Below are 25,621 nucleotides of genomic sequence, written 5' to 3' on the forward strand. Positions count from 1 at the left end.
GTTATTTATACTGTTTTCCTATGTTAATTAGAATATTGAATTAATTTCATGAGATTAAAAGCATATCTATTTTGTTCCTAATTGTTTTGTTCCTAATTCCTAATAAAAGCACTATGCCTAGCACACAGTAGATGAAATATTTTAAAGTCTTTTTATATAGGAAACTAAGTTTTCGTTCTATTTAACTTTATGTCTTCACTTAGTAGAATGAAAAGGAGACTCTATATATTTTAAATGCCCTAGACCTAAACTTTATTACAAACATTGTTTAGTTAGGATTCTGTCTGCCCAGAATAGAAAAAAGTCAAGCTAGCTTAAGCAAATAATGAATTTTATATTAAGGATATAGGAATGTCTCATGGGTCACACTGAACACGAATTAGCCAGCCGTTAGGAAGAGACTTTGAATTAGGTATCAAAAATACAATAAGGCTTTTTTTTATCCATGGCCTCTCTGTGTCTCCTCAATTCTTCTCTCGGAGGAGATAAGCATTTTCTGCTTTTCTAGTCATAAGGTAGAGAAGACTGCTCTGCAGCTCCTTTTTTTCACAAATTATAGGTCTTGTCATTTGCAGAGACTGACTGGTTGTTCTTGGTTGGAACTCCAAATTCTAGGACAGAGACCAGTTGATGTGACGTTGATACAATGCTGAACTCTGGCCCAAGAAGATATATTTAGGCAAGAGAGCAAAATACGTAGGAGAAACATGGGCACTATGGATTTAATCATGGGGAGGGAGTCGGTGGTAGGATAATGGGTTGTAATTCTCCAAGAAGGAGGATGGTATGTGGGTGGATTGCCAACACATAGAAGGTTTACCACAGGCTTAACTGTTTAACTCAAACACTATAGTTTTGGGGCTAAACTGCTGGAAATCAGGACCTGGCTTCTAATGTCACCTTAATGTTGAGGACTTCCTGAGTACTCTTTGCCACTGTTTATTTTGATGTGTTGAAGTAGAATCAGAGAACTAATACATGTGGATATATACACACACTTGTATTGTTCATTTAGTTTTGAGTGGTATAATGTATTATTTAAAAATTTATCAGGTATTATGGTTTTAAGTTGTAATTCATTGGATGATTGTTTTCTTTATTGTAGTATATTTCCTTTTCTATTTCTTTTTTTGTTTGTTTATTTTTCAGAGGCAAATATCAAATTGTGTATGTAACTCCAGAATTCTGTTCAGGTAACTTGAGCCTACTCCAGCAACTTGAGGCTAATATTGGTAAGTGGTATGATAGGATCTTTTTATAAGTGCTTATTTAATTGAGTTATCCTTTAAATTTAAATATATGAGTGGATATTGGATTTCACTTCTGTTAAAGTTTATTTCAAACATTATTTCCTCCAGGAAATCTCTGACTTTGCAACTTGGTGTCTTCCTTGTCTTATTCTAAGTACCTAAAATTCCTTCTGCCATAGACATTAGGCTCCTGTATTATAATTGCCTGTTTATAGATCTCTTTTCTTCTGCTAGACTATAAACATTTTGGGGGCAAAAATGCCCTAGCGCAGTGCCTGGCACACAGTAGGAATTTAAATGTATTGTTAGATAAATGTTGATTTTTAGATTCTGTGAAATTATAATTTCCTTTTTTTCATATTCTGAATCTGAATTAAATCAACATAGTTGTTCTCCACTCTTGTTCATGAGAATCACTTTTCAAACTTGAGAACAATGTAGTATCCTCCAAACCTGAAAATTCTGATTCAACATGCCTGTGGTGGGACCCTGGCCCCTGTGGTTTTTCATGAGTGATTCTGATTTGTAGTCAAGGTTGAAAACCACAGTAACTTTGATTATTTGCCACCAGCGAGTGTGATTTAAAAAGTTAGATAGTAAGTCAGAGCTTATTTCCTAGAAAATGTAAATACAGAATTAGTCAACAGCTGGTGCCCTATTTTTTTTTTTTTTTTTGTACTTTAAAAATTTTTGTCTGCTTTTTTTTCCTTCTTGCTGGCTAGAATAAGCTATCCAAGAATTGCAATCATCGTGCAAACATTCAGCTCAACTAACCAGTCTTAGTTTTCTAATATTATTTGGTCTCACTGAATAATTATATATTAAAATAATTCTGGTAGGTAAATTTTCAACATTGCAACATCTCATTTAATGGTTAGTAGCATATACTTCTAGGAATGCATTTAATAATTTTTGTAACAACGTAATGAAAACAAATTTGTGTCTTTTTAGTATGTATTAAATACCAACAAAAGAATGAGGGCAGAAGTTAACATTTGATTAAATACGTTATCAAAGATACTATCAGTATCGTATTCCTTATTGGCATATTTTTGCCTTTCATGGAAGACAAATTTGGTGTGTCCTCTATTCAGTTGTGTGGAACTCTTAAGGATATTTCACTTCAGATTAAGCCTAAATACCCTAGGTGTAGGAATTTTATCGTTTTCTACCAAAAGCTGGATCTGTGTTCATGGGGAGCTGCATATGTTTTGTTCCATTTCAATATTTGCTTTGTTTCTGTGATGGAGTTAATTAGTTATTAGCTTAAAAATTTGCTTAGATCCTTTGACAACTAGTTCTGATTCTCTATTTTTATTTTTTTGTAATGGATTAAATTATGAACACTGCAGTCATTAGAGCAGAATACTCTGCATAGGATGGATGAAAATGCTCGTTTTGGTTGACTCTCAATGTTGAACAAAAGGGCATAAATTCTTTTTGAAAGATTTTTCTTTGGCTTTTGTTTGCAGGAAATTGTAAAATGCTTGCAAAAGTGAATCTGCTCAGAATTCTGTTTGTACAGTAGTCTGACATTTAGCTAATCAGATTTATGCTTTTTATGTTACATTATTTAAGTAGTATGCATGTGTAACAGAAGCAGCAAACATAATGTTATATGGAGACTCCTTAAAACCAAACACACTTGTAATTGTCTTTTGACTTTAGAAATAAGGCTTGAGTGACAGATAAGCAAAATGAAATATGTATAGGACTTGGGCAGACACTTGGACTTGCAAATTTAAAGTAAAAATCGTTGGGGCGCCTGGATGGCTCAGTCAGTCAAGTGTCTGACTCTTGGTTTTGGCTCAGGTCATGATCTCATGGGCTGTGAGTTTGAGCCCCACATCGTGCTCAGCACTGCTGGTGTGGAGCCTGTTTGGGATACTGTCTCCCTCTCTGTGACTCACTCTCTCTCTCTCTCTCTCTCTCTCTCAAAAATAAATAAACAAACATTAAAAAATATAAAGTTAAAGTTAGCAAAAGCTTGGTAAAACTGATGGTAAGGGACAAAGTTCAGCTCCATGAAGAGGTATTTAGTCAAACTTATATATATTTTTTTCAAACCCATAATTTTAAGGAAGGTTTTAAAAGAGAAGCCATCATGTTTATTTTAACCTATTTCATTTAAAATCTGGGTCATTTAGTTTCTAAAGCCCAAATTAGTGGTAACATTGAATTTTTCCCAGTTACACAGTAGCAGCCAGAGAATTTTGATACTAATCAACCTGTATTCATATTTAGTAGGTTTACTGTTTTGCTTTCTCTTTCATCTCTGTTGTTATTTGGTAATCTCACTGAATGATAATTGTTTATTTGCTGGTCTGTCTCCTCGGGTGGAATCGTGAGCTTCTCAAGGTTACAGAGTACATTTTATTGATCTTTTCCTAGAAGAGTGTTTGGATCAGAGTGGGCATTTAATAACTGTAATAGTTTAGTGTTCTTTTTTTTTTTTTTTTAATTCGGTTTTTATGCCAGGCCCTGTCTTAGCATTTTAAGTGAATGATCTAATTTAATCTTCAGAGTAAGTAAAAAATGTTAAGTACTATTATTTTCTACCTTTTATTTGTGGGAAATTGACCATCGGAAACTTCAGTAGCTTGTTTAAGTTAATACAAATGTTAGTGCTGGAGCCAGGTTCTGCATCCAGGTAGTCTGACTCTAGAACACATATTTGTAATTGCCCTCCTAATGGCAGAAAATGATTAATACTCAAATAAGTATCAAGTGGTGATCATCTCCACTGAAGGACAAAATTATTTTTGTCTTAAGTATTAATTTGGTAATGGAAGGCGAAAGCACTACTGTCATTACTTTGAAATATCTAAAGACATTTTAATGGATGGTTACACAATAAAGCCTGTTCTGAAATGTATTAGTACACACTATTGATTCTGTTTCAATGTGGGTGTGTGGTGGGGGGCAGAGTGGAGGGGTTGCTAGGGAAGGAAAGAACAAATTACGTTCCTTTTTACCTGCATGGTACATACCGAGATTTAGTTCTTACCATCTTACAATAGAAAATGTGGATGTCATCCTGTCTTCCAATATTGGCATTTCAGAGGAACTCTCTGCAGTATGATATGTGATCAGTCATGGACAATGATGTGCTTCATCTCAGTAGGAATGTGCTCTTTCTGTCTCTTTTGATAGCTAATCGATAAGATAAAATTGAAAGTATTACCAAAGAGAGAGAGAGAAAGAAAGCAGCTCTTCTTTTTTAAGACAGTATCATTGCAAGTGGTTCATGAGTGATAGTTTTGAGGACAAAGTAATAGTAAGTAATTCATTTCTTTGAGGAATAATGATGAAAGCTGAAATCTAATAAATAATGTTGTTTGAATCAATGTTTCCTTCTTTTATCCATGTGCCTTTATCCATGTTTCTCCCATCCTCTGTTTCATAATGATTTTTGGTGTTACCTGATGTTGTTTATGCTTATATTTTTATATGAACCAAATACTTTTATTTATTTTACTTTCTGTGATATTTATATATTTGAAGTAAAGGTGATAATTGATTTAGATGAATTTATTGCTTCTTTTTAAACTTTATTTTCCCCATTTTTATATTTTTCACTTTATAGGTATTACACTTATTGCTGTGGATGAGGCTCACTGTATTTCTGAATGGGGACATGATTTCAGGAATTCATTCAGGACTTTGGGCTCCCTAAAGAAAGCACTCCCCACGGTAAACTTGCCTAAAGTGCGGTGTCTTAAAATGACGTTCTTAACAAAGGAGAGTCCAGGGTTGGGGAATTGTTATTAGGCTGAGGGCTTCTCTATGAAGGGCAACTGGATGGTGTAAGCAGAGGAAAGATTTTAAAAAAATTCTGACTTTGACTTTCTTCTAAGGTTGGCATATAATTTATTGAGGTATACCACAAAGCAGAGATTGGTATACTTTTACTGAAAGAACCAGATAATAAATATTTTAGGCTTTATGGGCCATGTATGATCTTTGTCCATATTTTTCTTTGTTTTTTTTCACAACCATTTAAAAATGTAAAAACTGGGTCACCTGAGTGTCTCAGTAGGTTAAGTGTTTGACTTTTGCTCAGGTCATGATCGCTCAGTTCGTGAGTTCGAGCCCTGCACTGTCATTGCAGAGCTTGCTTGGAATTCTCTCTCTCTCTCTCTCTCTCTCTCTCTCTCTCTCTCTCTCTGTCCCTCCTACCCCCTCTCTCAAAACAAATAAATAAAGTTTAAACAGATGTAAAAATTATTTTCTTGTGGGCCATAACAAGGCTATGGGCCATATTTGACCTGTAGAACATAGACACTACTTAAAAAAAATTTTTTTTTTAACATGTATTCATTTTTAAGAGATAGAGAGCATGAGTGGGGGAGGGCAGAGAGTGAGGGAGCCACAGAACCTGAAGCAGGTTCCAGGCTCTGAGCTGTCAGCACAGAGCCCAATCCTGGGCTTGAACCCACGAACTGTGAGATTGTGAGCTGAGCTGAAGTCAGACGCTTAACCAACTGAGTCACCCAAGTGCCCTGACAGACACTACTTGAGAACATGTTTAGGTCTGCCATGCTGTCTCAATGAGGTGTTATGCAATGTCCTTTTCCTCTAGGATGCTGTGAAAGCATGGTTATCTTTTCTTGCATCATATTGAAAACCTGAAAAATGAACTAAAGAGGTTTTAATAAAGTTTTTAGTATTAGAACTCCACTTCTTCCCTAATTATAAAGAAGAGCAAATTTCTAAATAAGTACATGAATGGCATGTTTTATACGAATGGCTTGAAAACTGAAAGTAATGGCAACAGTTTATTTTTTATATTAAAGAATTATGGATTCACAGGCAGTTGTAAAAAAAAAAAAAAAGTACAATGGGGGTCTGTGTACCTTTCACACAATATCCCCAGTGGTAACATCTTGCATAGCTGTAGTACAATGTCAAAACTAGTCTCCACAGTTAGTCTCCACAGTTTATACTTACTTCACTGGTTTTATAAGTACGTGTGTGTGTGTGTGTGTGTGTGTGTGTGTGTGTGTGTATTGTTCTGTACAATTTTATCCCATATGTAGATTTGTAAAACTATCCCGGCAATCAAGATACAGAACTGTTCCATTAACACAAGCCTCCTGAAGCTGTTCTTTTCCAGCCATCCCCCCCATCCCCCCCCAACCCTAACTTCTGGTGACCACTCATCTGGTCTCCATCTTTATAAGTTTATTTTGAGAATGTTCTGTAAATGGAATCGTACAGTCTGTCACCTATTTTAATTGTCTTTTTCCACTCAGCATAATTCCCTTGAGATCCACCCAAGTTGGTGTGTAAATCAAAAGTTCCGTTTTATTGCTGCATAGTATTCTATTGTGTGGCTGTACCACAGTTAGTTTAACCATTTGCTTGTTGAAGAACGTTTGTGTTGTTTCCAGTTTTTGCCTTTTACGAATAGTGCTGCTGTGACATTTGTGTACAACCCAGAAGTCCTTCATTTGGCAAGTGTGTAAACAAACTGTGACCATGAGTTTTTATTTCTTTAGGGCAGATGCCCAGGAATGCAGTTGCTGGTCCTATAGTAAGTGCATGTGTAGGTTGTTTTTTTTTTTTAATGTTTATTTATTTTTGAGAGAGAGAGCACCAGCAGAGGAGGTGCAGGGAGAGAGGGAGACAGAATCCAAAGCAGGCTCCAGGCTCTGAGCTGTCAGCACAGAGCTGAACACACGGCTCAAACTCACGGACCGCAAGATCATGACCTTGAGCGGAAGTTGGGCACTCAACCAACTGAGCCACCCAGGTGCCCCATATGTAGTTTTTTAAGGAACTGCCAAACTGTTTTCCAGAGTGGCTTTACCATTTTACATTCCTGCCAGCAGTGTTTGAGTGACTCAGTTTCTCTCCATCCTTGCCAGCATTTGGTGTTAGCCATTTTTTTTTAATGTTCATTTATTTTTGAGAGAGAGAGAGAGAGGGACAGAGAGAGGGATGGAGTGTTGGAGTGAAATGGAGGAGAGCAGAGAGAGAGGGAGACACAGAATCTGAAGCAGCCTCCAGGCTCCAGGCTCCAAGCTGTCAGCCCAGAGCCCAATGCAGGGCTCAAACTCATGAACCACGAGATCATGACCTGAGCCGAAGTTGGATGCTTAACTGACTGAGCCACCCAGTTGCCTCTGTGTTAGCCATTAAATACAGTTTTTTTAAAAAATCTTATTTTAGAGAGAGAGAGCATGAGCAGGAAGAGAGGCTGAGGGGGAGAGAGAGAGAGAATCTTAAGCAGGCTTCATAACCAGTACAGAGTCCCACCTGGATCTTGATCCCATGACCCTGGGATCATGACCTGAGCTGAAAGCAAGAGTCAGACACTCAACTGGCTGAGCCACCCAGGCACCCCATATATGGTTAGCCATTTTGATAAGTGTGGAGGATTAGCCTATTGTGTTTTTAATTTGTATTTCTTTAATGGCTGATGATGACATCTTATATACTAATTGCCTCTTTTGTGAAATGCCTGATTTAATTGGATTTGTCTATTTATTTATGTATTTATTTTTACTATTGAAAGTGTTTTATTGTAGATAGGTACGAATCCTTGGTCAGATACATGGTTTGTAAATATTTTCTTCCAAGTTGTAGCTGTTTTTTCATTTTCTTCAGTGTTTTTCACATGGCAAACATTTTTAGTGGTGATAAAGTCCAGTTCATCAGTTTTTTCTTTCATTGTGCTCTCCACCTAACCCTAGATCCTGAAGATTTCAAGTCCATGATGCATTTTGAGTTATATTTCGTGTAATGTGTGAGGTTTAGATTGAGGTTCATTTTTTTGCCTGTAGATGTCTATCTAGTTGCTTGAAACCAGTTGTTGAAATGTCTGTCTGTCCCTCTTCTATTGAACAGCTTCTGACACTTTGTTAAAAATCATTTGGGTATATTTGGATGAATCTATTTCTGGGTTCTCTAGTCTACTGTATTAATTTTGAATGAATAAACAAGGTCGACTTATGTTTAGGTTTGCCACATAGTAGTGAAGCTATCACGTATGTCGTCAGAGTCCAAGATTTAACAGTTGTGTGACTAAACTTAGAAAAACAGAGATTGTGAAAGAAAGAAAGAAAGAAAGAAAGAAAGAAAGAAAGAAAGAAAGAAAGACTGAGATTGTTTGTTATTCTTTTGTAGAGTGTAGTTCATTTCCATTGCATATTAATTATGCTTCTAGGTAGCAAAATTTTTTTTTACGTTTATTTTTGAGAGACAGAGAATGAGCAGGGGAGGAGCAGAGAGAGAGGGAGACAAGAATCTGAAGCAGGCTCCAGGTTCTGAGCTGTTAGCACAGAGCCCAACATGGGGCTCAAATTCATGAACTGTGAGATCATGACCTGAGCTGAAGTTGTACACTTAATCAACTGAAGCACTCAGGCGCCCCTCGGTAGCAAAATTGAGAGCTTCTTTTTGTTAGCTCTTCTCATAAAAATTTGGTTAGAACAGACATTAAAATAAAATAAAATAAAGTAAAGTAAAAACAAGAAAAAAACTTGAATGTACCAGTTACAAGTATATACTGAGAGAGAATCAAACTAGACTGAATTGAGCTCCAACTATGGGACTGGCCCTGGGGTCGATGCTTTCGTCTTGGTTAAGCCTCACAACAAGCCAGCAAGATTATTATCTTGATTACCTTCTTGAAACAGTTTTTCACCTGTCACCAAGTTAGCAGATTGTCCTGGTTCTCTTCCTTCCTTCCTATCTCTTCATACTCTGCTTGTTTCATCTAAGCTCCCTGCACTTTTAACATTGGCCTGCCTGAAACCTTAGTCCTTGGACTTAATTCTCCTCCTTATTTGCACTTGCCCACCTAGGTCATTTGATCTAACATATGGCTTTAAATACCATCTATATGTTGACAACTCCCAAATTTATATCCCCCGACTCAGTTAATACCAGCAAGGTGTGAGTGATCCAGTTTCTTTGCCTCCTTGCTAGCATTTGGTATTATCACTATTTTTTATTTTAACCATTTTATAAAATACACACACACACACACACACACACACACACACACACACTTATTTAAATGTAACTGCCTACTCAACATCTCTCTACTTAGATGCTTAATAGACATTTCAAACTTCCTCTTGAGAGAGAGAGGTAGAGAGCAAGCATGGGCAGAGAAAGAGAGGGAGACAGAATCCCAAGCAGGCTTCACACTGTCAGCACAGAGCCTGTTGTGGGACTCGAACTCACCAACTGTGAGACTGTGACCTAAGCTGAAACCAAGAGTCAGATACGTGACCGACTGACCCACCCATGCACCCCTCCCCCATGTCATTTAATAGCAGCCTATCCTTCTGGTGCTCAGGCCAAAAATTTTCAACTCTTCGAGGTTCCTGGGTGGCTCAATCAATTAAGCGTCCAACTCTTGATTTCTGTTCAGGTCATGATCCATGGTTCCTGAGATAGAGCCCTGAATTGGGCTTCTCACTGGCAGTGCAGAGCCTGCTTGGAATTCTCTTCCGCTTTTCCCTCTCTCTCTCTCTCTCTCTCTCTTTCTCTGCCCTTCCCTCACTCTCTCTCAAAATAAATAAACTTAAAAAAATTTTTCAACTCTTCCTTTTTTCTCATACTCTACCTCCCCCATGTTTATGTATTTATTTATTTTAAACATTTTTATTTATTTATTTTTGAGAGGCGGTGGGCCAGAGGGGGGCGGGTGCAGAAAGAGAGAGGGAGAGAGAGGATCCCAAGAGAGAGGATTTGTTAGGACAGAGCTCAACTCAGAACTTGAACTCATGACCTGAGCTGAAATCAAAAGTCAGGTGCTTAACCCACTGAGCCACTTGGACGCCCCTCCACCCATTTAAACAGTGAGGAAATCTCATGAGATCTTCAGGATATGTACAGAATCTAATAATTTCTGTCTTGACCTCTGTCACCGCCCTGGTACCAGCCACCATCTCCATCTCCCTGCAGCAGTAGCCTCCTCGTTGGTCTTCCTCCTTCCACTCTTTCCCTCTTTCAGTCTATTAACCCAGCATCTAGAGTGATCCTTTTAGAATAAGTCAGATAGGTTATGTCTTCTGCTGAAAATCCTCTAGCAGTGGACCTTTTCTCTCTAAATAATGACAGAACTCACTACCATGTCTTACGTGGTCTGGTCTTTCATCTTGTCTTTGACTTGATTCTCTACTTGTCTCCTCATTTGCTGCATCCTGACCACATTCTCTTTGATATTCTTCAACGGAGCATGCTCTCGCGATAGGGCTTTGTTCCTGCTCTTCCCTCTCCCTGAATACTCTTCACTCAGATAATTCACATGCAGTGATCCCTTACTTCTCTCAGGTCTTTGCTGAAATACTACTTTTTCGTTTAGGCCTCCTGGGCCACCATATTAAATTTTTAAATCAATTCCTCCCTCCAACATTTCAATATTCCTCCTATTCCTTTGCTATTTTTTAAAGAAAGTCTTTTTTTTCAACATTTATTTATTTTTGGGACAGAGAGAGACAGAGCATGAACGGGGGAGGGGCAGAGAGAGAGGGAAACACAGAATCGGAAGCAGGCTCCAGGCTCTGAGCCATCAGCCCAGAGCCTGACGCGGGGCTTGAACTCACGGACTGTGAGATCGTGACCTGGCTGAAGTCGGACGCTCAACCGACTGCGCCACCCAGGCGCCCCTCCTTTGCTATTTTTTAAAAGCACTTACCACTGTTTAAGTTACTGTGTTACATTTTGTCTATTGTCTGTGAGTCCCCACTAGGATATTCTCTGTGGGTACAGGCTGTTGATAATCTTGCTCGTATCATCAAGAATAGGACTGGGCACATAGTGGATGCTCCATAAAATACTTGGTTAAATGAATAAATGAATTCTGATGAGAAAGCCAAGAATCAGAGAAGTCCCCTTCCCACGTGGATAGTGGTGGAGTTGGGCCGTAGTTTCACAGTGGGACACTGCTAGTTTCTCAAACAAGTGATTTGAAAGAAGTAAAAAAACCATAGGTATAGTTTCTGCTCTGAAGTAGCTCATAGTCCAATAAAGGAGTTTAGATTTGTACCTATAAAAGTAGAAACAATAGTACCAAACAGTAAATGGTGTGTGGAACAGTACAAATATTAATATAATAAATATAGAATTAGTTTAGATTAATAATAGACTAATAATAGATTAATATAGAATATAGAATTCTATAGAATAGAATTAATACAATAGAAATATTAGCAGTGTTAATAGTAGTTAGTAGTATAATAGAGGAAAAAGATATATGTGTGGTAAAAGTCAGTGGGTTCAGTGTGCCTCAAGGTCTGCTTTCCATTAATTTAGAATGGTTTAAAGTAAGCTTTTGGAAAATAGGAAGATTGCTTTCTGTAATCCTTTCCCAGGCCTTTGATTCCAAAAGGATTGTGTTAGAGGAGTTTTAAGTATTTTATGCAGTTCTTAAACACTTTTCAGTGGTGAGTTAAATCTTTTATTATATCTGGCTGTGGACTCCATTGGATCATTTTCATTTCTTGTGATGGTTCAGTATAGCACAGAGTGTTTGTCAAGCAATGGCTGAGAAAACCTTTCCCCCTAGTGTTTTCACAAATCCTGCTGATTAGCTAGGTGGCGAGAAATGCCACCTGGTGGTTGTAGGACTCTCATTTTCCTCACGGTTGTCTGTGCTTTTCTCCTCTTTCTAGTTACAGTCACACTGGGACAGCTGATGCAGCTTCACACCATATGATTTCAATGAGTTTAAAAATAGCAAAGAAATCACTAAACCACTTGGCATAAAGATTCCCATGTGGAGAGAATGAGACAAAGTGAGTCTCAGAAAGAGCAACCAGGCAGAAAGCTATACACCAGTCTTAACATTCTCTAAGATTCAAGGAGAAGGAACCGTGAGATCCGTGAGACATGTTGATTCTTTCCATTCCTCCCTCCCCCAGCCTTTCCCGAAGATGGCATGCAGGCACTCAGTAATTACTTGGACTGAGTGAATGGCTGCATGAATGAAGCATGATATTATGCAGTACCAAGTGAGAATTAGCAACACGACCCAAATTTAGAAGCAGACTGAATAGTCATACTTCTCTGAATCTGTAGGTGCTATACCATTGAAGTCTAGGACTGAATCATTCCTAAATATATAGTCATAAGATTAACTTACATTTTTTGCCTGTTTTAACAAAACCTGGTACTTATTTCCAAAGAAGCCAAATTTTCCAACTTAAAGAGTAAGAGTTTTCATGAATTAAGAACTTGATATGACTAGGTGACACCATAATTTATTGCCTAAATCAGTTTGCTTTGGAATGTTAGAGATTACAAGCTATTAATATTTATGCTGTGAAGACAGCATAAACCAGAGTGTCCCTGGAAACCAGGATGTGTGATCACCTGTCTCATAACCAGCCTGTGTGCTATTTCCAGGCTTCACTCTCATTTATAAATTTTAAACATCATAAGGTACCACAGACTTCTAAGAGAACAGATTCTATTCATTTCTGAAGTGGAAGGAAATAACTATTTTCTTTTAATTTAATGTATTCCAGGGACACCTGGGTTGCTCAGTTGGTTGAGCGTCCGACTTTGGCTCGGATCATGATCTCACAGCTTAGGGGTTGGAGCCCCACATTGGGCTCTGTGCTGACAGCTCAGAGCCTGGAGCCTGCTTCGGATTCTGTGTCTCCTTCTCTGCTTCTCCCCTGTTCGTGCACTAGCTCTCTCTCTCTCTCTCAAAAATAAATATTAAAAAATTTTTAAAAATTAATATATTCCATTACTTCTATTTTCTAGTTGTGGAAGCAGCATTCTTAACTGTGACTGGCTTTCTAGAGTGCTTGAGGCAAAAGAGTGCATTTACGGTGATTTTTTATCATTAGCGGGTCGCTGGCATAGGGCATTTCTAGTGGCAACATGGGAATTTTGAGTTAGAAGAGAGTCTAACATTGTGGAGCCCAGTACATATCATATTTTAGAGAAAAAAACCGAGGCCAAGAGAAGCCCTCGCCGAAGTCAGTGGCAAATCTTGGATTAGCGCCTAGGGCTCTGGAGTTCTTGTATAGAATTCTTTCCCATTATGCGATGACAACATCAGTAATGGCTGAAACTTTTCGGGTGCTTACTGTGTACCATGCATTATGTGCAGCACATTACATGTCCTGTTGTCCTCTGGTCTTCACAGTGACTTTATGAGATTGCTGTTATTGTTGCCATTTTGTAGATGAGGAAACCAAAGTTTAGAGAGGGAAATAAACAGCTCAAAATCTCACACCTCGTTAGTGACAAAAAAGACAGGATTTGAACTCGGGCAACTGACTACACCAGATATTTTTCACTACCATGCTGCTCTTTTGCCTGACTTTTCTATTAACTTCTTCGAGAGGTGTCCTGTTCCATTGCTTAATTTCTTATTTTCAGAAATGCATTGCCTATTCACTCATACATTATACTGTTTAGAAAAACAGACCATACTCTCTTATTCTTTGTATCCTGAAAACATCTGTCTTTCTCTGCATATGTAGTTAAGCAACAAGTATTTTCTTAGTGCATTTATGAATTGTTTGAATAAAGCACTTAAATTGATGAAAATGCTTTGTTGTTGTAAGGGTGAGAAGACATTCCTCAGGGCACCTGGGTGGCTCAGTCGATTAAGCATCAGACTTCAGCTCAGTTTGTGAGTTCAAGCCCCGTATTGGGCTCTGTGCTGATAGCCCTCACTCACTCACACTCTGTCTCTTTCTCTCAAAAAAAAAAAAAATAAACATTAAAAAAAAAAAAAGTGAGAATGTACATGTCCTAGGAGCTTCTAATGTTTGAACTTCCCATATATATGTATATATATTCTCTAAGCTTGGTTAGAGAAACTAAATTCTTTATAAATTGGCCTATTCATTTATAAGTTGTTATAGATGGCACTCTCTAACTTCAGAGAACAGTCTGATTGTAAAACAAAACTCAAGTTAATTTGGGGGTTAATTTTTAAATAATTTAATTAAAAATTTTAAATTTAATTAAAACATTTAATGATATTTAACACATTTAGGGGCACCTGAGTGCTCAGTTGGTTAAACATCCAACTCTTGATATCAGCTCGGCCCCCTAATCTTGCGGTTTGTGGGTTCGAGCCCCATGTTGGACTCTGTGCTGGCAGCATGGAGCCTGCTTGGGATTCTCTCCCCCCACCCCCCACCCCCCTCTGCTCGAGAGAGAGGTTGCTCTCAATCTCTCTTTCTCTCTCTCAAAATAAATAAATAAACATTAAAAAATACTTAACACATTTAAATAATTTCATAGAATTTAAGTATAGAGAATGCAAAAATGCAAATAACTGGGTCACACTGGTTGTGGTCTCTTTTTTTTTTTCCATTAAAAAAAACTACTTCCAGACTTCATTTTTTTATATGAGCTTTGAGATAATTAAAAAAATTTTTTTTGTAATGCTTATTTATTTTTGAGAGAGAGAGTGCAAGCTGGGGAGAGGCAGAAAGAGGGAGACACAGAAACAGAATCAGGTTCCAGGCTCGGAGCTGTCAGTAGAGAGCCCAACGCAGGGCTTGAACCCACAAACTGCAAGATCATGACCTGAGCCCTAGTCGAATGCTTTAACCACCTGAGCCACTCAGGTGCCCCGAAATAATTTTTAATTCAGTAAAACTATATTGATTGTAAAAGTACTTTGTAGTGTTTAGTAAATTGTATCTTGTTTTCCAAATTCTATAATTGCTTTTTTACAAATTGCCCATAAACTTTCACTTACATGAGGATGCTTGCTTAAACTGATTTGTGAGTTACATGCAGGGCATCTAAAGAGCTATTTTCTGAGGATATCATTTATTTTGTTTGTAAGAGACCACAAAAAGTATTTTTAGAAAGTTGTATTCTTGGATATAGAACAGCTTAATGATTTAGGAAGAACTTGAAGACTTACTCCATTTTTTTCTGAATATAAAATAATAGCATAATTAATTATAGCTCCCTGTGATAATAGGGACAAAAATATTGAATATAGTTTCATGGGAGGTATATTGTTATCCTACTTTAGAATTTCTGAAAGATTACATGTTCATGTTTTTCTTAGTACCTTGCATGTCTCCTGTTTTGGCTGCTGACCTTATAAGTAAGGTCTTTTCTAGACTAAAAATAGAACATGAGTTGGTTGCTCAAGGAACCAATAATAGATGTTTCATTTTATGTACTCCTCTTATGTATTGTATGCAATCATTAACTTAGTGAACTGGAGAGAGGTTATCCAAGTCATTAAGAGCTGTGTTTCTAGATCTGAGAAGCCATAAACCGATATATACAATATAGGAGACAAAAAAAAAAAAAAAGACTTACTGCTTTGTATAGTTAGATTTTCAGTGAATGAAAGGGTTTATGATTTGTGAATCACAGATTAATAAAAAATAAGGTATGACATATGACTTATACCAGCACTATTATAAATATAATAAATGTTTACAAAATAATAAATGAAGAGTTAGATAGCTAATAAGTAGGTAGATTGTATTGAAAACTCGTATGGATTTAGTGTTTTATTTAAGTGATTTATGATTTTTTTAAGATTTTTTTAATGTTTATTTTGAGAGAGTGAGTTCGTGTATGCACACAAGTGAGGGAGGTGTGTGAGAGAGAGAGAGAAATGGTGGTGGGAGAGGGAGAGAGAGAAAGAGAGAGAGAATCCCAAGCAGGCTCCTCACTGTCAATGCAGAGCCTGATGCAGGGCTTGATCTCACAAATGGTGAGATCATGACCTGAGCCAATGTCAAGAGACAGATACTTAACCAACTGAGCCACCTAGGTGCCCCAAATGATTTCTGATTTTTAAAAAGTAAATGTATGATGAAGGCTGAGAAACAAGTAAGTAGGAAGTTTTCTTTTTCTTCTTTGAAAAAGTAATTTTAAAGTTATATTTTTAACATTGTTCCTCATATAATTGTTGTCCAGTCTCTATGTAAGAAGGTGGTAGAAATGTTAGGAAGTAATGAGTGCTCTCCTTTCTGACAAATCAGTTTTATTTCATTTAGGTTCCAATTGTTGCAGTCACTGCTACTGCAAGTTCTTCAATCCGGGAAGACATTATACATTGCTTAAAACTGAAGAATCCTCAGATTACCTGTACTGGTTTTGATCGACCAAACTTGTATTTGGAAGTTGGACGAAAATCAGGAAACATCCTTCAAGATCTAAAGCAATTTCTTGTCCAAAAGACAAGGTGAAGAATTCATGGTTGATAAATTTTGGTGAACTATTTCCTTCTTAAATTTTTGTTTTATTTATTTATTTTTTACTATTTTCTTCTAATTCATATTTAACATATTTCAAATTCTACTTAGCTTTGATTCAAGTCAAGTGTGATGTCATATTAACAAGACAGTGACTGAGTAAATAGCCTATTTCTGAAGTCAGAAACTAATTCATCTGGTATTTTTCTACTTAATTTTACTTGAACAGGATATATGCTCTTTTTTTTTTTTTAACTAAACTTTACACCCAATGTGGGGCTTGAACCAATGATCCTGAGATCATGAGTCACATGTTCTACTGACTGAACCAGCCAGACACACCGATACTCTTAATAATTGATAAGTAAACAACAAAAATAATGGAGTCTTTTATCTGAATTCTATCTAGTTTGCTAATTATGTGACTAATTGAGTATTAGGGAATTTTATTTATTTATTAAACAAAATTTTTTTAATGTTTATTAATTTTTGAGAGAGAGAGTGTGCAGGGGAGGGGCAGACACACACACACACACACACACACACACACACACACACACACACAGAATCTGAGCTGTCAGCACAGAGCCTGATTTGGGCCTTGAACCCACAAACCGTGAGATCATGACCTGAGCAGAAGTCGGACACTCAACCTACGGAGCCACCCAGGCACCATGAGTATTAGGGAATTTTAAAAGCCATCTTATTGATAAGTACTTTTGAGCCCTTACTATGTGCCAAGGACTCTCGTAGGTGCTTTATGTAAATGATGTAGTAATCCTTGTAACTGCTCAATAAGCTACGTATTATTTTCATTTTACTGATGAAGAAACTGTCACTAGTACTTTGTCCTGTTTGTTTTGTTTGGAGGCATTTTATATATATGCTAAGAAGCTTTCCTTTGCCTTATTTCCCTGATCTGTCTCGTTGGTGAAAATCTTATAACTGTCATGTTATGAAATGTGTTAAGTCAGAATTCATGAAAATAATGTTTGTCCTACCAACACAAAGATGAAACAAATCTAGGCAAAAAGAGTTTAAAGAACATCATTAGTTTCTTCCTTAAGGACTACTGGGGTCCTTTAGGATGAGTTTTAATGTAGGATTTGTTATTGGCTGGATTGTACTACATTTAGATTAAAACAAGAAAGTAATGGGGACGCCTGTCTGGCTCTGTCAGTAGAGCATGCAGTTCTTGATCTCAGGGTTATGAGTTCGAGCCCCACATTAGGTGTAAAGATTTCTTAAAAATAAAATATTTTTAAAAATAAATAAAAGATAAAACAAGAGGGGTGCCTGGGTGGCTCAGTTGGTTAAGCATCCGACTCTTGATTTCAGCTCAGGTCAGGTCATGATCTCACAGGTTCATGAGATAGAGCCCCACGTTGGGCTGTGCACTGACAATGTGGAGCCTGCTTGGGATTTCCTCTCCCTCTCTCTCTACCTCTCCCTCTCTCTCTACCTCTCCCTGGCTCTGTCTCTCAAAATAAATAAACATTAAAAAAAAATAAAACAAGAAAGTAATGAATATATTCTGAGTATTCTGGCTGTGCTAGAGATCTCTCTGAAATGAGTACTCATTGCACTTAACTTCTTTTGTACCCTAGAGGGAAAACATTCTCTTGAAGAAGGCTGCTTATTCTAGGCTAGAGTCTTTTAACAGTGGGATCATTATCTATTCTCCTAATCTTTGATCTCCTCTCCCATCCATATTTTTCTCAATCTCAGTGGCCTTCCCCTAATAACCTTCTTCTTTTGAAACTGTTTGCCTTTGTGTGTGTGTGTGTGTGTGTGTGTGTGTGTGTGTGTGTGTGTCACACTGTGACATTTTATCTTTTGGACTGTATTGTCCTTTTATGATATCTTATGTAAATGTTCTCTTACCATCTTCCATGTTAATTCTGCCAGTGAAGGTCCCTTAGCCCAGACTGTTATCAAACTCCCCCCCCACCCCCAGGGTTCCTCCTTGCTTCTTCTATACACAATTTTCAGATTCGCCATCTAAAAGTACATCCCTGAGTCTTGGCATTTCTCTCTGGTGCCACCCTCTTTCCTGAGACTAAAGGCCAGAATCCTTAGCCTGGCATCCAAGACCATCCAAGATTTTTGTATTTAATATGACGTGGTTTTTCTGAGAGCAAAGCAAAAAAGATTTTTGCATCCCATTTTCAATCCTTCAAGAACAGTATGGTAGCAGCCAACCACTGAGAGTCCGAATGCTTTCTGTAGATCATAGGCAAAGAGAAATTTTTCCCTTAATGAGCAATAATTAGATGGAGGGTAATTAAGACTTCAGAGTGTTGCCTTTTATTTCCATTTTATTCCCTTTATTTAATTCTACCATTTTTCTTCTAGTCATTGAGCTAACATGTTTGTTAAATCCTGACTTTATTTGTTTTCTATAATCGTGATACATTGAAATTGGGTAGACAAGCCTCTCATCTATCTAATTTAGTGATTAGATGAAGATAGATTTTTTTCCCCTCCCAGAAATTGTTGTGAGGAAATAACAATGTTTAGTAAACCACTTGGTGAAGTCATAAACCCCGCCTTTTTTTGAAAGAGAGAGAGATGAGGGGGAGAGAGAAAAAGAGCGCAGGTGGGGGAGGGTCAGTGGGAGAGGGAAAGAGAGAATCTTAAGCAGGCTGCCTGCCCACTCCCAAAGCGGGACTCGAGATCTCACAACTGTGAGAACGTGACCTGAGCCAAAATAACGAGTCAGAGGCATTGCTAACTGAGCCACTCAGGCACCCCAGTAATGAATCCTTTTGTAATAGAGATTTTTACACCTTTGATTCTTCTGCTCTGTAAGTTCAAATTTTTGTGTATTTTTTACCTTTTTTTTAGTGTAGAAAGTGATACACAGTCTTATTGATGTGAACACTACAGATGTGCATAAATTCCAGAGTACTTAGATCTTCCCATCTGATTCCTCACGTATCATCACTGTTGATGTCTGGGCACTTTATATATATACCCTTTATATATACCCTTCTGTTCTCTGACTGTGCCGTGCAGATGTGCACTGCCAGCTTTTGTTGTTAGCTCTGTGCAGAAATAGGTACACAGTATATCCATTTTTTAGGCAATGTTCTCCTTTGATTTAAAGTGTCTTTCCTAAGATACATGTTAAAATCTGCAATTATTGCAGATATATCTCTTTCTCCCTTTATTTAGTTCTGTCGATTTTTGTTTCATGTGTGTTAAAGCACTATTAATCGGTACATACACATTTAGGATTTTCATATCTTCAATAAATTGAAATGTTAAAGCTTTTTTTCCTTTTTTTTTTTTTTTTTTTTTTTTTTTGCGTTTATTTTCGAGAGAGAGAGAGACAGAGCGCAGGTGGGGAAGGGGCAGAGAGAGAGAGGGAGACCCAGAATCTGAAGCAGGCTCCAGGCTCCGAGCTGTCAGCACAGAGCCTGACGCGGGACTTGAACCCATGAACTGTGAGATCATGACCGAAGCCATGATCATGACTGAGCCACCCAGGCTCCTCAATAAGTTGAAACTTCTATCATTCTTAGTAAAAAAGTGTCTTTGCTATCTTTCTGCATAATGTGAGGGCACATTAAACAAGGAGGGCACTTGTTGGGATGAGCGCTGGGTGTGACATGTAGGTGAAGAATCACTGGATTCTACTCTTGAAGTCATTATGGTACTATATGTTAATTAACTTAGATGTAAGTTTTTAAAAAACTAATAAATTTTAAAAGAGGAAAAAAAATTGGGGCCCTAATGTGTAGGATATTTCAATATTCACATTTTGTTGAAGAAATTTTTCTTCTTTGAGAAATGTGTGGGTTTTTAAAAAGTGTTTGTTTGTTTATTTTTGAGAGAGAAAGCATGTGTGAATGAGCAGGGGAGGGGCAGAGAGAAAGAAGAATCCCAAGCAGAGAGAGCGGGAGAGAGAATGCCAAGCAGACTCTGTACTGTCCGTGCAGAACCTGACGTGGGGCTCGAACCCATGAGCCCTGAGATCATGACCTGGGTCAAAATCAAGAGTCACACACTTAAATGACTGAGCCACCAGGTGTCCCATACTTAAGTTATTTGCTGTGAAGTTTTGTTACAGAAGCCCATTTGGTCGCTATCAAAAATTGCTTTGAGTAGATTATTCAGTAAAACTCTTGGAGTCAAATTACTACCTATTTTTTCTTCTCTGTTTAAGTATGCAGTGACTTTTGCCATAGTCCTTCTTAAAGGATTTATTTAGATCCACACGATCTTTTATTGTTTGCTTAGTTAATTTCATAGTACGAATGTACATAATGATGAACATTAGGTGATTTTTTCACAATTATAGTTCTGCTGGGAATACTTGTGTCTATGTGTCTTTTGGTAAATGTGTAAATGTATTTGTAAAATAGATTCCTGAAGTTGAAATTGTATCAAAATGTGTATGCATTAAAAAATAAATGAAACAGGCACTTGGTGGCGCAGTTGGTTAAACATCTCTTGGTTTCAGTTCAGGTAGTGATCTCACAGTTTTGTGAGTTCAAGCACCACATCTAGTTCTGTGCTGGCAGTGCAGAACCTGCTTGGGATTCTCTCTCTCTCTATCTCTGTCCCTCCCCTGCTGGTGCTGTCTCTGTCTCTCTCAAAATAAATAAATAAACCAGTTTTTCCTAAATACAAAATAGCACATTCTTTTTCTTAAGTCAGCATAAATGAATGTATTTATGTAAATGACTGTATTGAGAAATCAAACCTTTTCATTTTTAATAAATAAGCACAGGTTTCAGGGCACTCGGGTAGCTCAGTTGGTTAAGCGTCCGACTCTTGATTTCGGTTCAGATCATGATCTCACTGTTCATGGGTTCAAGCTGGCATGGGCTCTTTGCTGACGGTGCAGAGGTTGCTTGAGATTCTCTGTCTCCCCTCTCTCTATGCCTCCCCCTGCAAAAAATAAATAAATAAATAAAAACCTTTAAGAAAAAAAGCAGCACAGGTTTCTAAAACAGACTTTTGAACAGATGTTTTCTATAATAGTTACAGTCTCAAGATTACTAGTAAATACTTCTTTGAACTATAAAAATGATCTTTAATGTTATGAGAAGTTACTGCTTTTTTAGTAAACATACATAGAAACTCATTTTTTTGATCATGAGAGAATAGGAATAATGTAATATAAATTGTATCCATTCTCCTATGTAAATATTCACTTATCTTTCTCCTATAAATGAAGACTAATTTTTCACCTAGTGCTTTTGCATTTCTAAAAGTATGAAAATTGCGTTTCCGTAGTTTGTAAGCTTTTATCAAGGCTTTTACTTAAATAAATAAACTTGTCTCTTGTTTAAACAAAAAAATGAGTCAAAAGTGTTTGGGATTTAGTATAATTTATTTCCACATTTGACTTTCCACATTTTTATGGAGTTAAATATATCCTTTTTTCTATATGATTTCTGTTTTTAGTGTTTTACTAAAAAAATTAATTAAAAATTTAAAAGTTAAATTAAAATTGAATTAAATTAAAATTTTAAAAAGAAAGCGGAAATTCAATAAGGCAAAAGTCAAACTGGTTTTGGAAACTCAAACTGAAGCCTATATATTTATGTTTGTTCTCTTGGTTTTGTTTTTTTGTTTTGTTTTAGTTCCACCTGGGAATTTGAAGGTTCAACTATCATCTATTGTCCTTCCAGAAAAATGACAGAAGAAGTTACAGCTGAACTTAGGAAGGTGAAGTTAGCCTGTGGAACATACCATGCAGGCATGTGTGTTACTGCAAGGAGAGAGGTTCATCACAGGTTCATGAGAGATGAAATTCAGGTGTGAAGATCCATCATCATTACTCTCTATTCTTCCATGGATACAGATATTTGTCTAATATTTGCCATATCTTTATGGAATACTTTGTGTTGAGTTTAAAGAAGTCTCTCTCATAAAGGGAATTAATATATAATGTGTAAGATAGATATATGAACAAACTACTGCAGACTAGTCTTAATAGGAGCCTGCACATAGAGATTAGGTGCACAGAGGAGGGAACGCTAGCTGTTAAGGTAGCTTGTACTGTGGGGATGGTCCATCCAGGAAGAAGCTATTTGAGTGGAGAGTGAATAGAAGTTTGTTATATGCTAGGCCAGTAGGTGATGAGGGAAAGGGCATCGGTTATGGAATTCCAGGAAAAGGGACTAGCATGTGCAAAGGCACTGTGGTATGAGAGGGCCTGCTGGGTTCAGGAAATTGGGAGTATGAAATGGTTAGAGAGAAAGGGAGTGTGGAGTAGGAATGGTACAAGGTATAGGTGAAAAGGCAGGGAGGAACTGTTAGAAGGTCACAGGAAAACAGCTTAAGGGGTGGTTGGCCAGGTGATGGGTGGCCTTAAAACCTGCAGAGAGGCAGGCTGGGATTGATGTGATGTGCCTGTAGTTTTTCTAGATTACTTTAGCCTTAGAGTTTTTTATTTAACTTTTCATTTAAATTTCAATTCATTTTTTAATAGTTAAAACAAATTAAAGTAGAATAATTCTTGTTGAAGTTGATGTGAGGGAGAAAGTGTTCCAAGAGTCTTCCAGTCTCCCAGGACAGTCCATGCGGCAGAGCTCCTCAAAATAGAGTTTGAAAGCCATCATGAAGACGACTCTGTGTTTTTGAGCAAGATAATACTATTCTAGAAACATTGGATTAGCAACCCTAAGCAGGATTGATTTGAAGGAGAAAAACAAAGTTAAATGGGTATCAGTGACCTTACTGTGAAGTGCTCCAACTGAGCTTCCTGTAGCGATTGGAATCCTAGTTTAATGGGTGTTTTGCAGAATATTTAGGAAGATTTAGATACAAACCACGTTGGTGGGTTTAAATCAACAGCTTCACGCCATCAACATCATACCCAAGGTCTGTCACTGTAAGCCTGTGGACTAGCTCTCCTCTCAAGAGAGGAGCTTAACTTCTTTGCATTTTCGGCTCAGTTGGTCTTCCATTTCCCCTCTGCCTAGCTCTGTAGGTGTTGTTCAGACAGCCTACCTCAAGTATGGTTCATATGTACTGTCTGTGAAGCTCACTGTGCGTTGTCATGCTGTAACACATTCCTGCCCTAAAAGCACCTATTCTCTTTCTTCCTCTTCTTTCCAAAGGTAGTAACAGCTATCACAACTGCTTAGAGTTCCCTAAATTCTTACATGTGTATACTTTTATTCTATTATCTCAGGAATTTGAAAGTTACCAGATAAAATTTATTGGCTGCTGCTTACTGAATCTTAACAATTGATATTTGAGCCATTAACTAATCAATGATTTCTTTCATCTTGTTTTATTATTAGTCATTTAGGTAGAAACATCTTCTACAGATATGAGAGATTGCAAACTTTACCTGTTAGGTTGTGATGGGAAACTTTATTGGATACATCTGGTTTCCAGTGAAACCTGTGTTCACTGAAACATTAATACTTGGAAATATGGCTTTAAAAACCTCACAGTGATCACTAATTATACTTAATATCTAGAAAGGTCTATGTATGTATGTGCCACTATATATTCCCTCTCTATGGCAGGATGTCAAAAAGTTTTATCCACAATATGAAAATTAATAAATTAATATTGATGGTGTCACCCTAGGCTGACATCAGGAGTTCTGCTGTATATGACAACTATTTAATAAATAATTCAGAAGCTTCACATTTGCATTGAGAGTTCTCAAACACCTTCTCAAGATGATGAAAATACATTTCCTCATCTATATAGAATAGTCTGATGCTCTTAGAATTGATTACCTTCCATTGAATATTCATTGAGTGCCTCCTGAATGCATACATGTACAGAATTCTGGATGTTCCTTCTCCTCTCTGTCTGAAGTTGATTTATACTTTGGTGTGGACCTAAAAGTACAGCTGACCACCCAGCTCACTACCTTAGCTCTTAATGCCTTAGATTGATTGATGCTTAGAATCTTAGTATTTTCTATTTTATAATTTTAGAGAAATGTTTTTCTTTCCCATTATTCTTAACCATATCTAACCTCATTCAGATGTAAATTTGCATTTTTAGTTTGTGACCATTCGTTCTTACTCTTAGTCCTAATTTTTAGTTTCAGGTCCTTTCATATTTTATTTGCCTTTTCAAGGTGACTTGAATTCCTTTTCTTTCTGGGATGAGGCTGTGAATAAACTATTTGATAAAATATCTGTATTTTCACCTGAGCGTTTATGATATTTTGAAAATCATGCCTATAGAATAGGGTGATCTCATCTGAAAAGAGTATCATAAAGGGGCACCTGGCTGGCTCAGTAGGTAGAGTATGTGGTTCTTTTTTTTTTTTTAAGTTTTAGTTATTTATTTTGAGAAAAAGAGAGAGAGCATGAGCAGGGGGAGGGCAGAGAGGGAGAGAGAGAGAACCTCAAGCAACCTCTGCATTGTTGGTTTGGAGCCTGACAGAGGGCTAGAACCCACAAACCGTGAGATCATGACCTGAGCCGAAATCAAGAGTTGGACACTTAACCGATTGAACCACCCAGGTACGTGGAACATGTGGTTCTTGATCTCAGGGTTGTGGACTTGAGCTCTAAGTTGGGTATAGAAATTAGTTAAAGATAAAATCTCAATAACAAAACAGTATCATATGATGAAAATTAGATCTTCAGAGTTCTCACCGCACACACATACACACACAAACACACACACACACACACACACACACGCAAATAGTAACTATGCGAGGTAATGGATGTTGTAAGTAATTTTATTGTGATGATCATTTTACAGTGTATATGTATATAAAATTATCACATTATGCATCTTACATAATGGTATATATCAATTATATCCCAATAAAGCTGAAAAAATTTGACTCAGAAATACAGTTTAAAAAACCCTTAAAATTATGTTGCTTATTTACTCTCAAGTATAACAAAATAGCCCAGTCTTTTCACTCAAAGCTTTTTCTTTCTTTCTTTCTTTTTTTAAGATTTTATTTTTATTATCTCTATACCCAACATGGGGGCTTGAACTCACAACCTTGAGATAGAGTCTCATGCTCCACTGACTGAGCCCGCCAGGCACCCCTCAAAGCTTTTTCTTAATAAATTTCTATTCCTATCTTTTTCTTTAATCTTTCTTATACTTCCTTTTATCTGTTTCTTTCTCCTTTCCTTGCTTCCTTCCTTCCTTCCTTCCTTCCTTCCTTCCTTCCTTCCTTCCTTCCTTCCTTCCTTCCTTCCTTCCTTTCCTTCCTTCCTTCCTTCCTTCCTTCCTTCCTTCCTTCCTTCCTTC

The 25,621-nt window shown here is 37.2% G+C and overlaps 1 protein-coding gene across 3 annotated transcripts in view; it reads left to right on the forward strand.

The window, feature by feature from the left end:
- The window catches only part of WRN (WRN RecQ like helicase), a 150,873-nt gene that overhangs the window by 73,696 nt on the left and 51,556 nt on the right, over nt 1–25,621 (forward strand). For all 3 annotated transcript variants that reach the window (XM_040490190.1, XM_040490189.1, XM_040490191.1), the window contains exons 16-19: nt 1,150–1,232; nt 4,837–4,943; nt 16,214–16,401; nt 22,009–22,183. In XM_040490190.1, the coding sequence (XP_040346124.1) occupies nt 1,150–1,232; nt 4,837–4,943; nt 16,214–16,401; nt 22,009–22,183 (553 nt within the window). The remainder of the gene's footprint in view (nt 1–1,149; nt 1,233–4,836; nt 4,944–16,213; nt 16,402–22,008; nt 22,184–25,621) is intronic.

Source organism: Herpailurus yagouaroundi, unplaced genomic scaffold (assembly GCF_014898765.1).
Source record: "Herpailurus yagouaroundi ecotype Mexico unplaced genomic scaffold, PumYag 181, whole genome shotgun sequence".
In the NCBI taxonomy this organism is placed as follows: domain Eukaryota; kingdom Metazoa; phylum Chordata; class Mammalia; order Carnivora; family Felidae; genus Herpailurus; species Herpailurus yagouaroundi.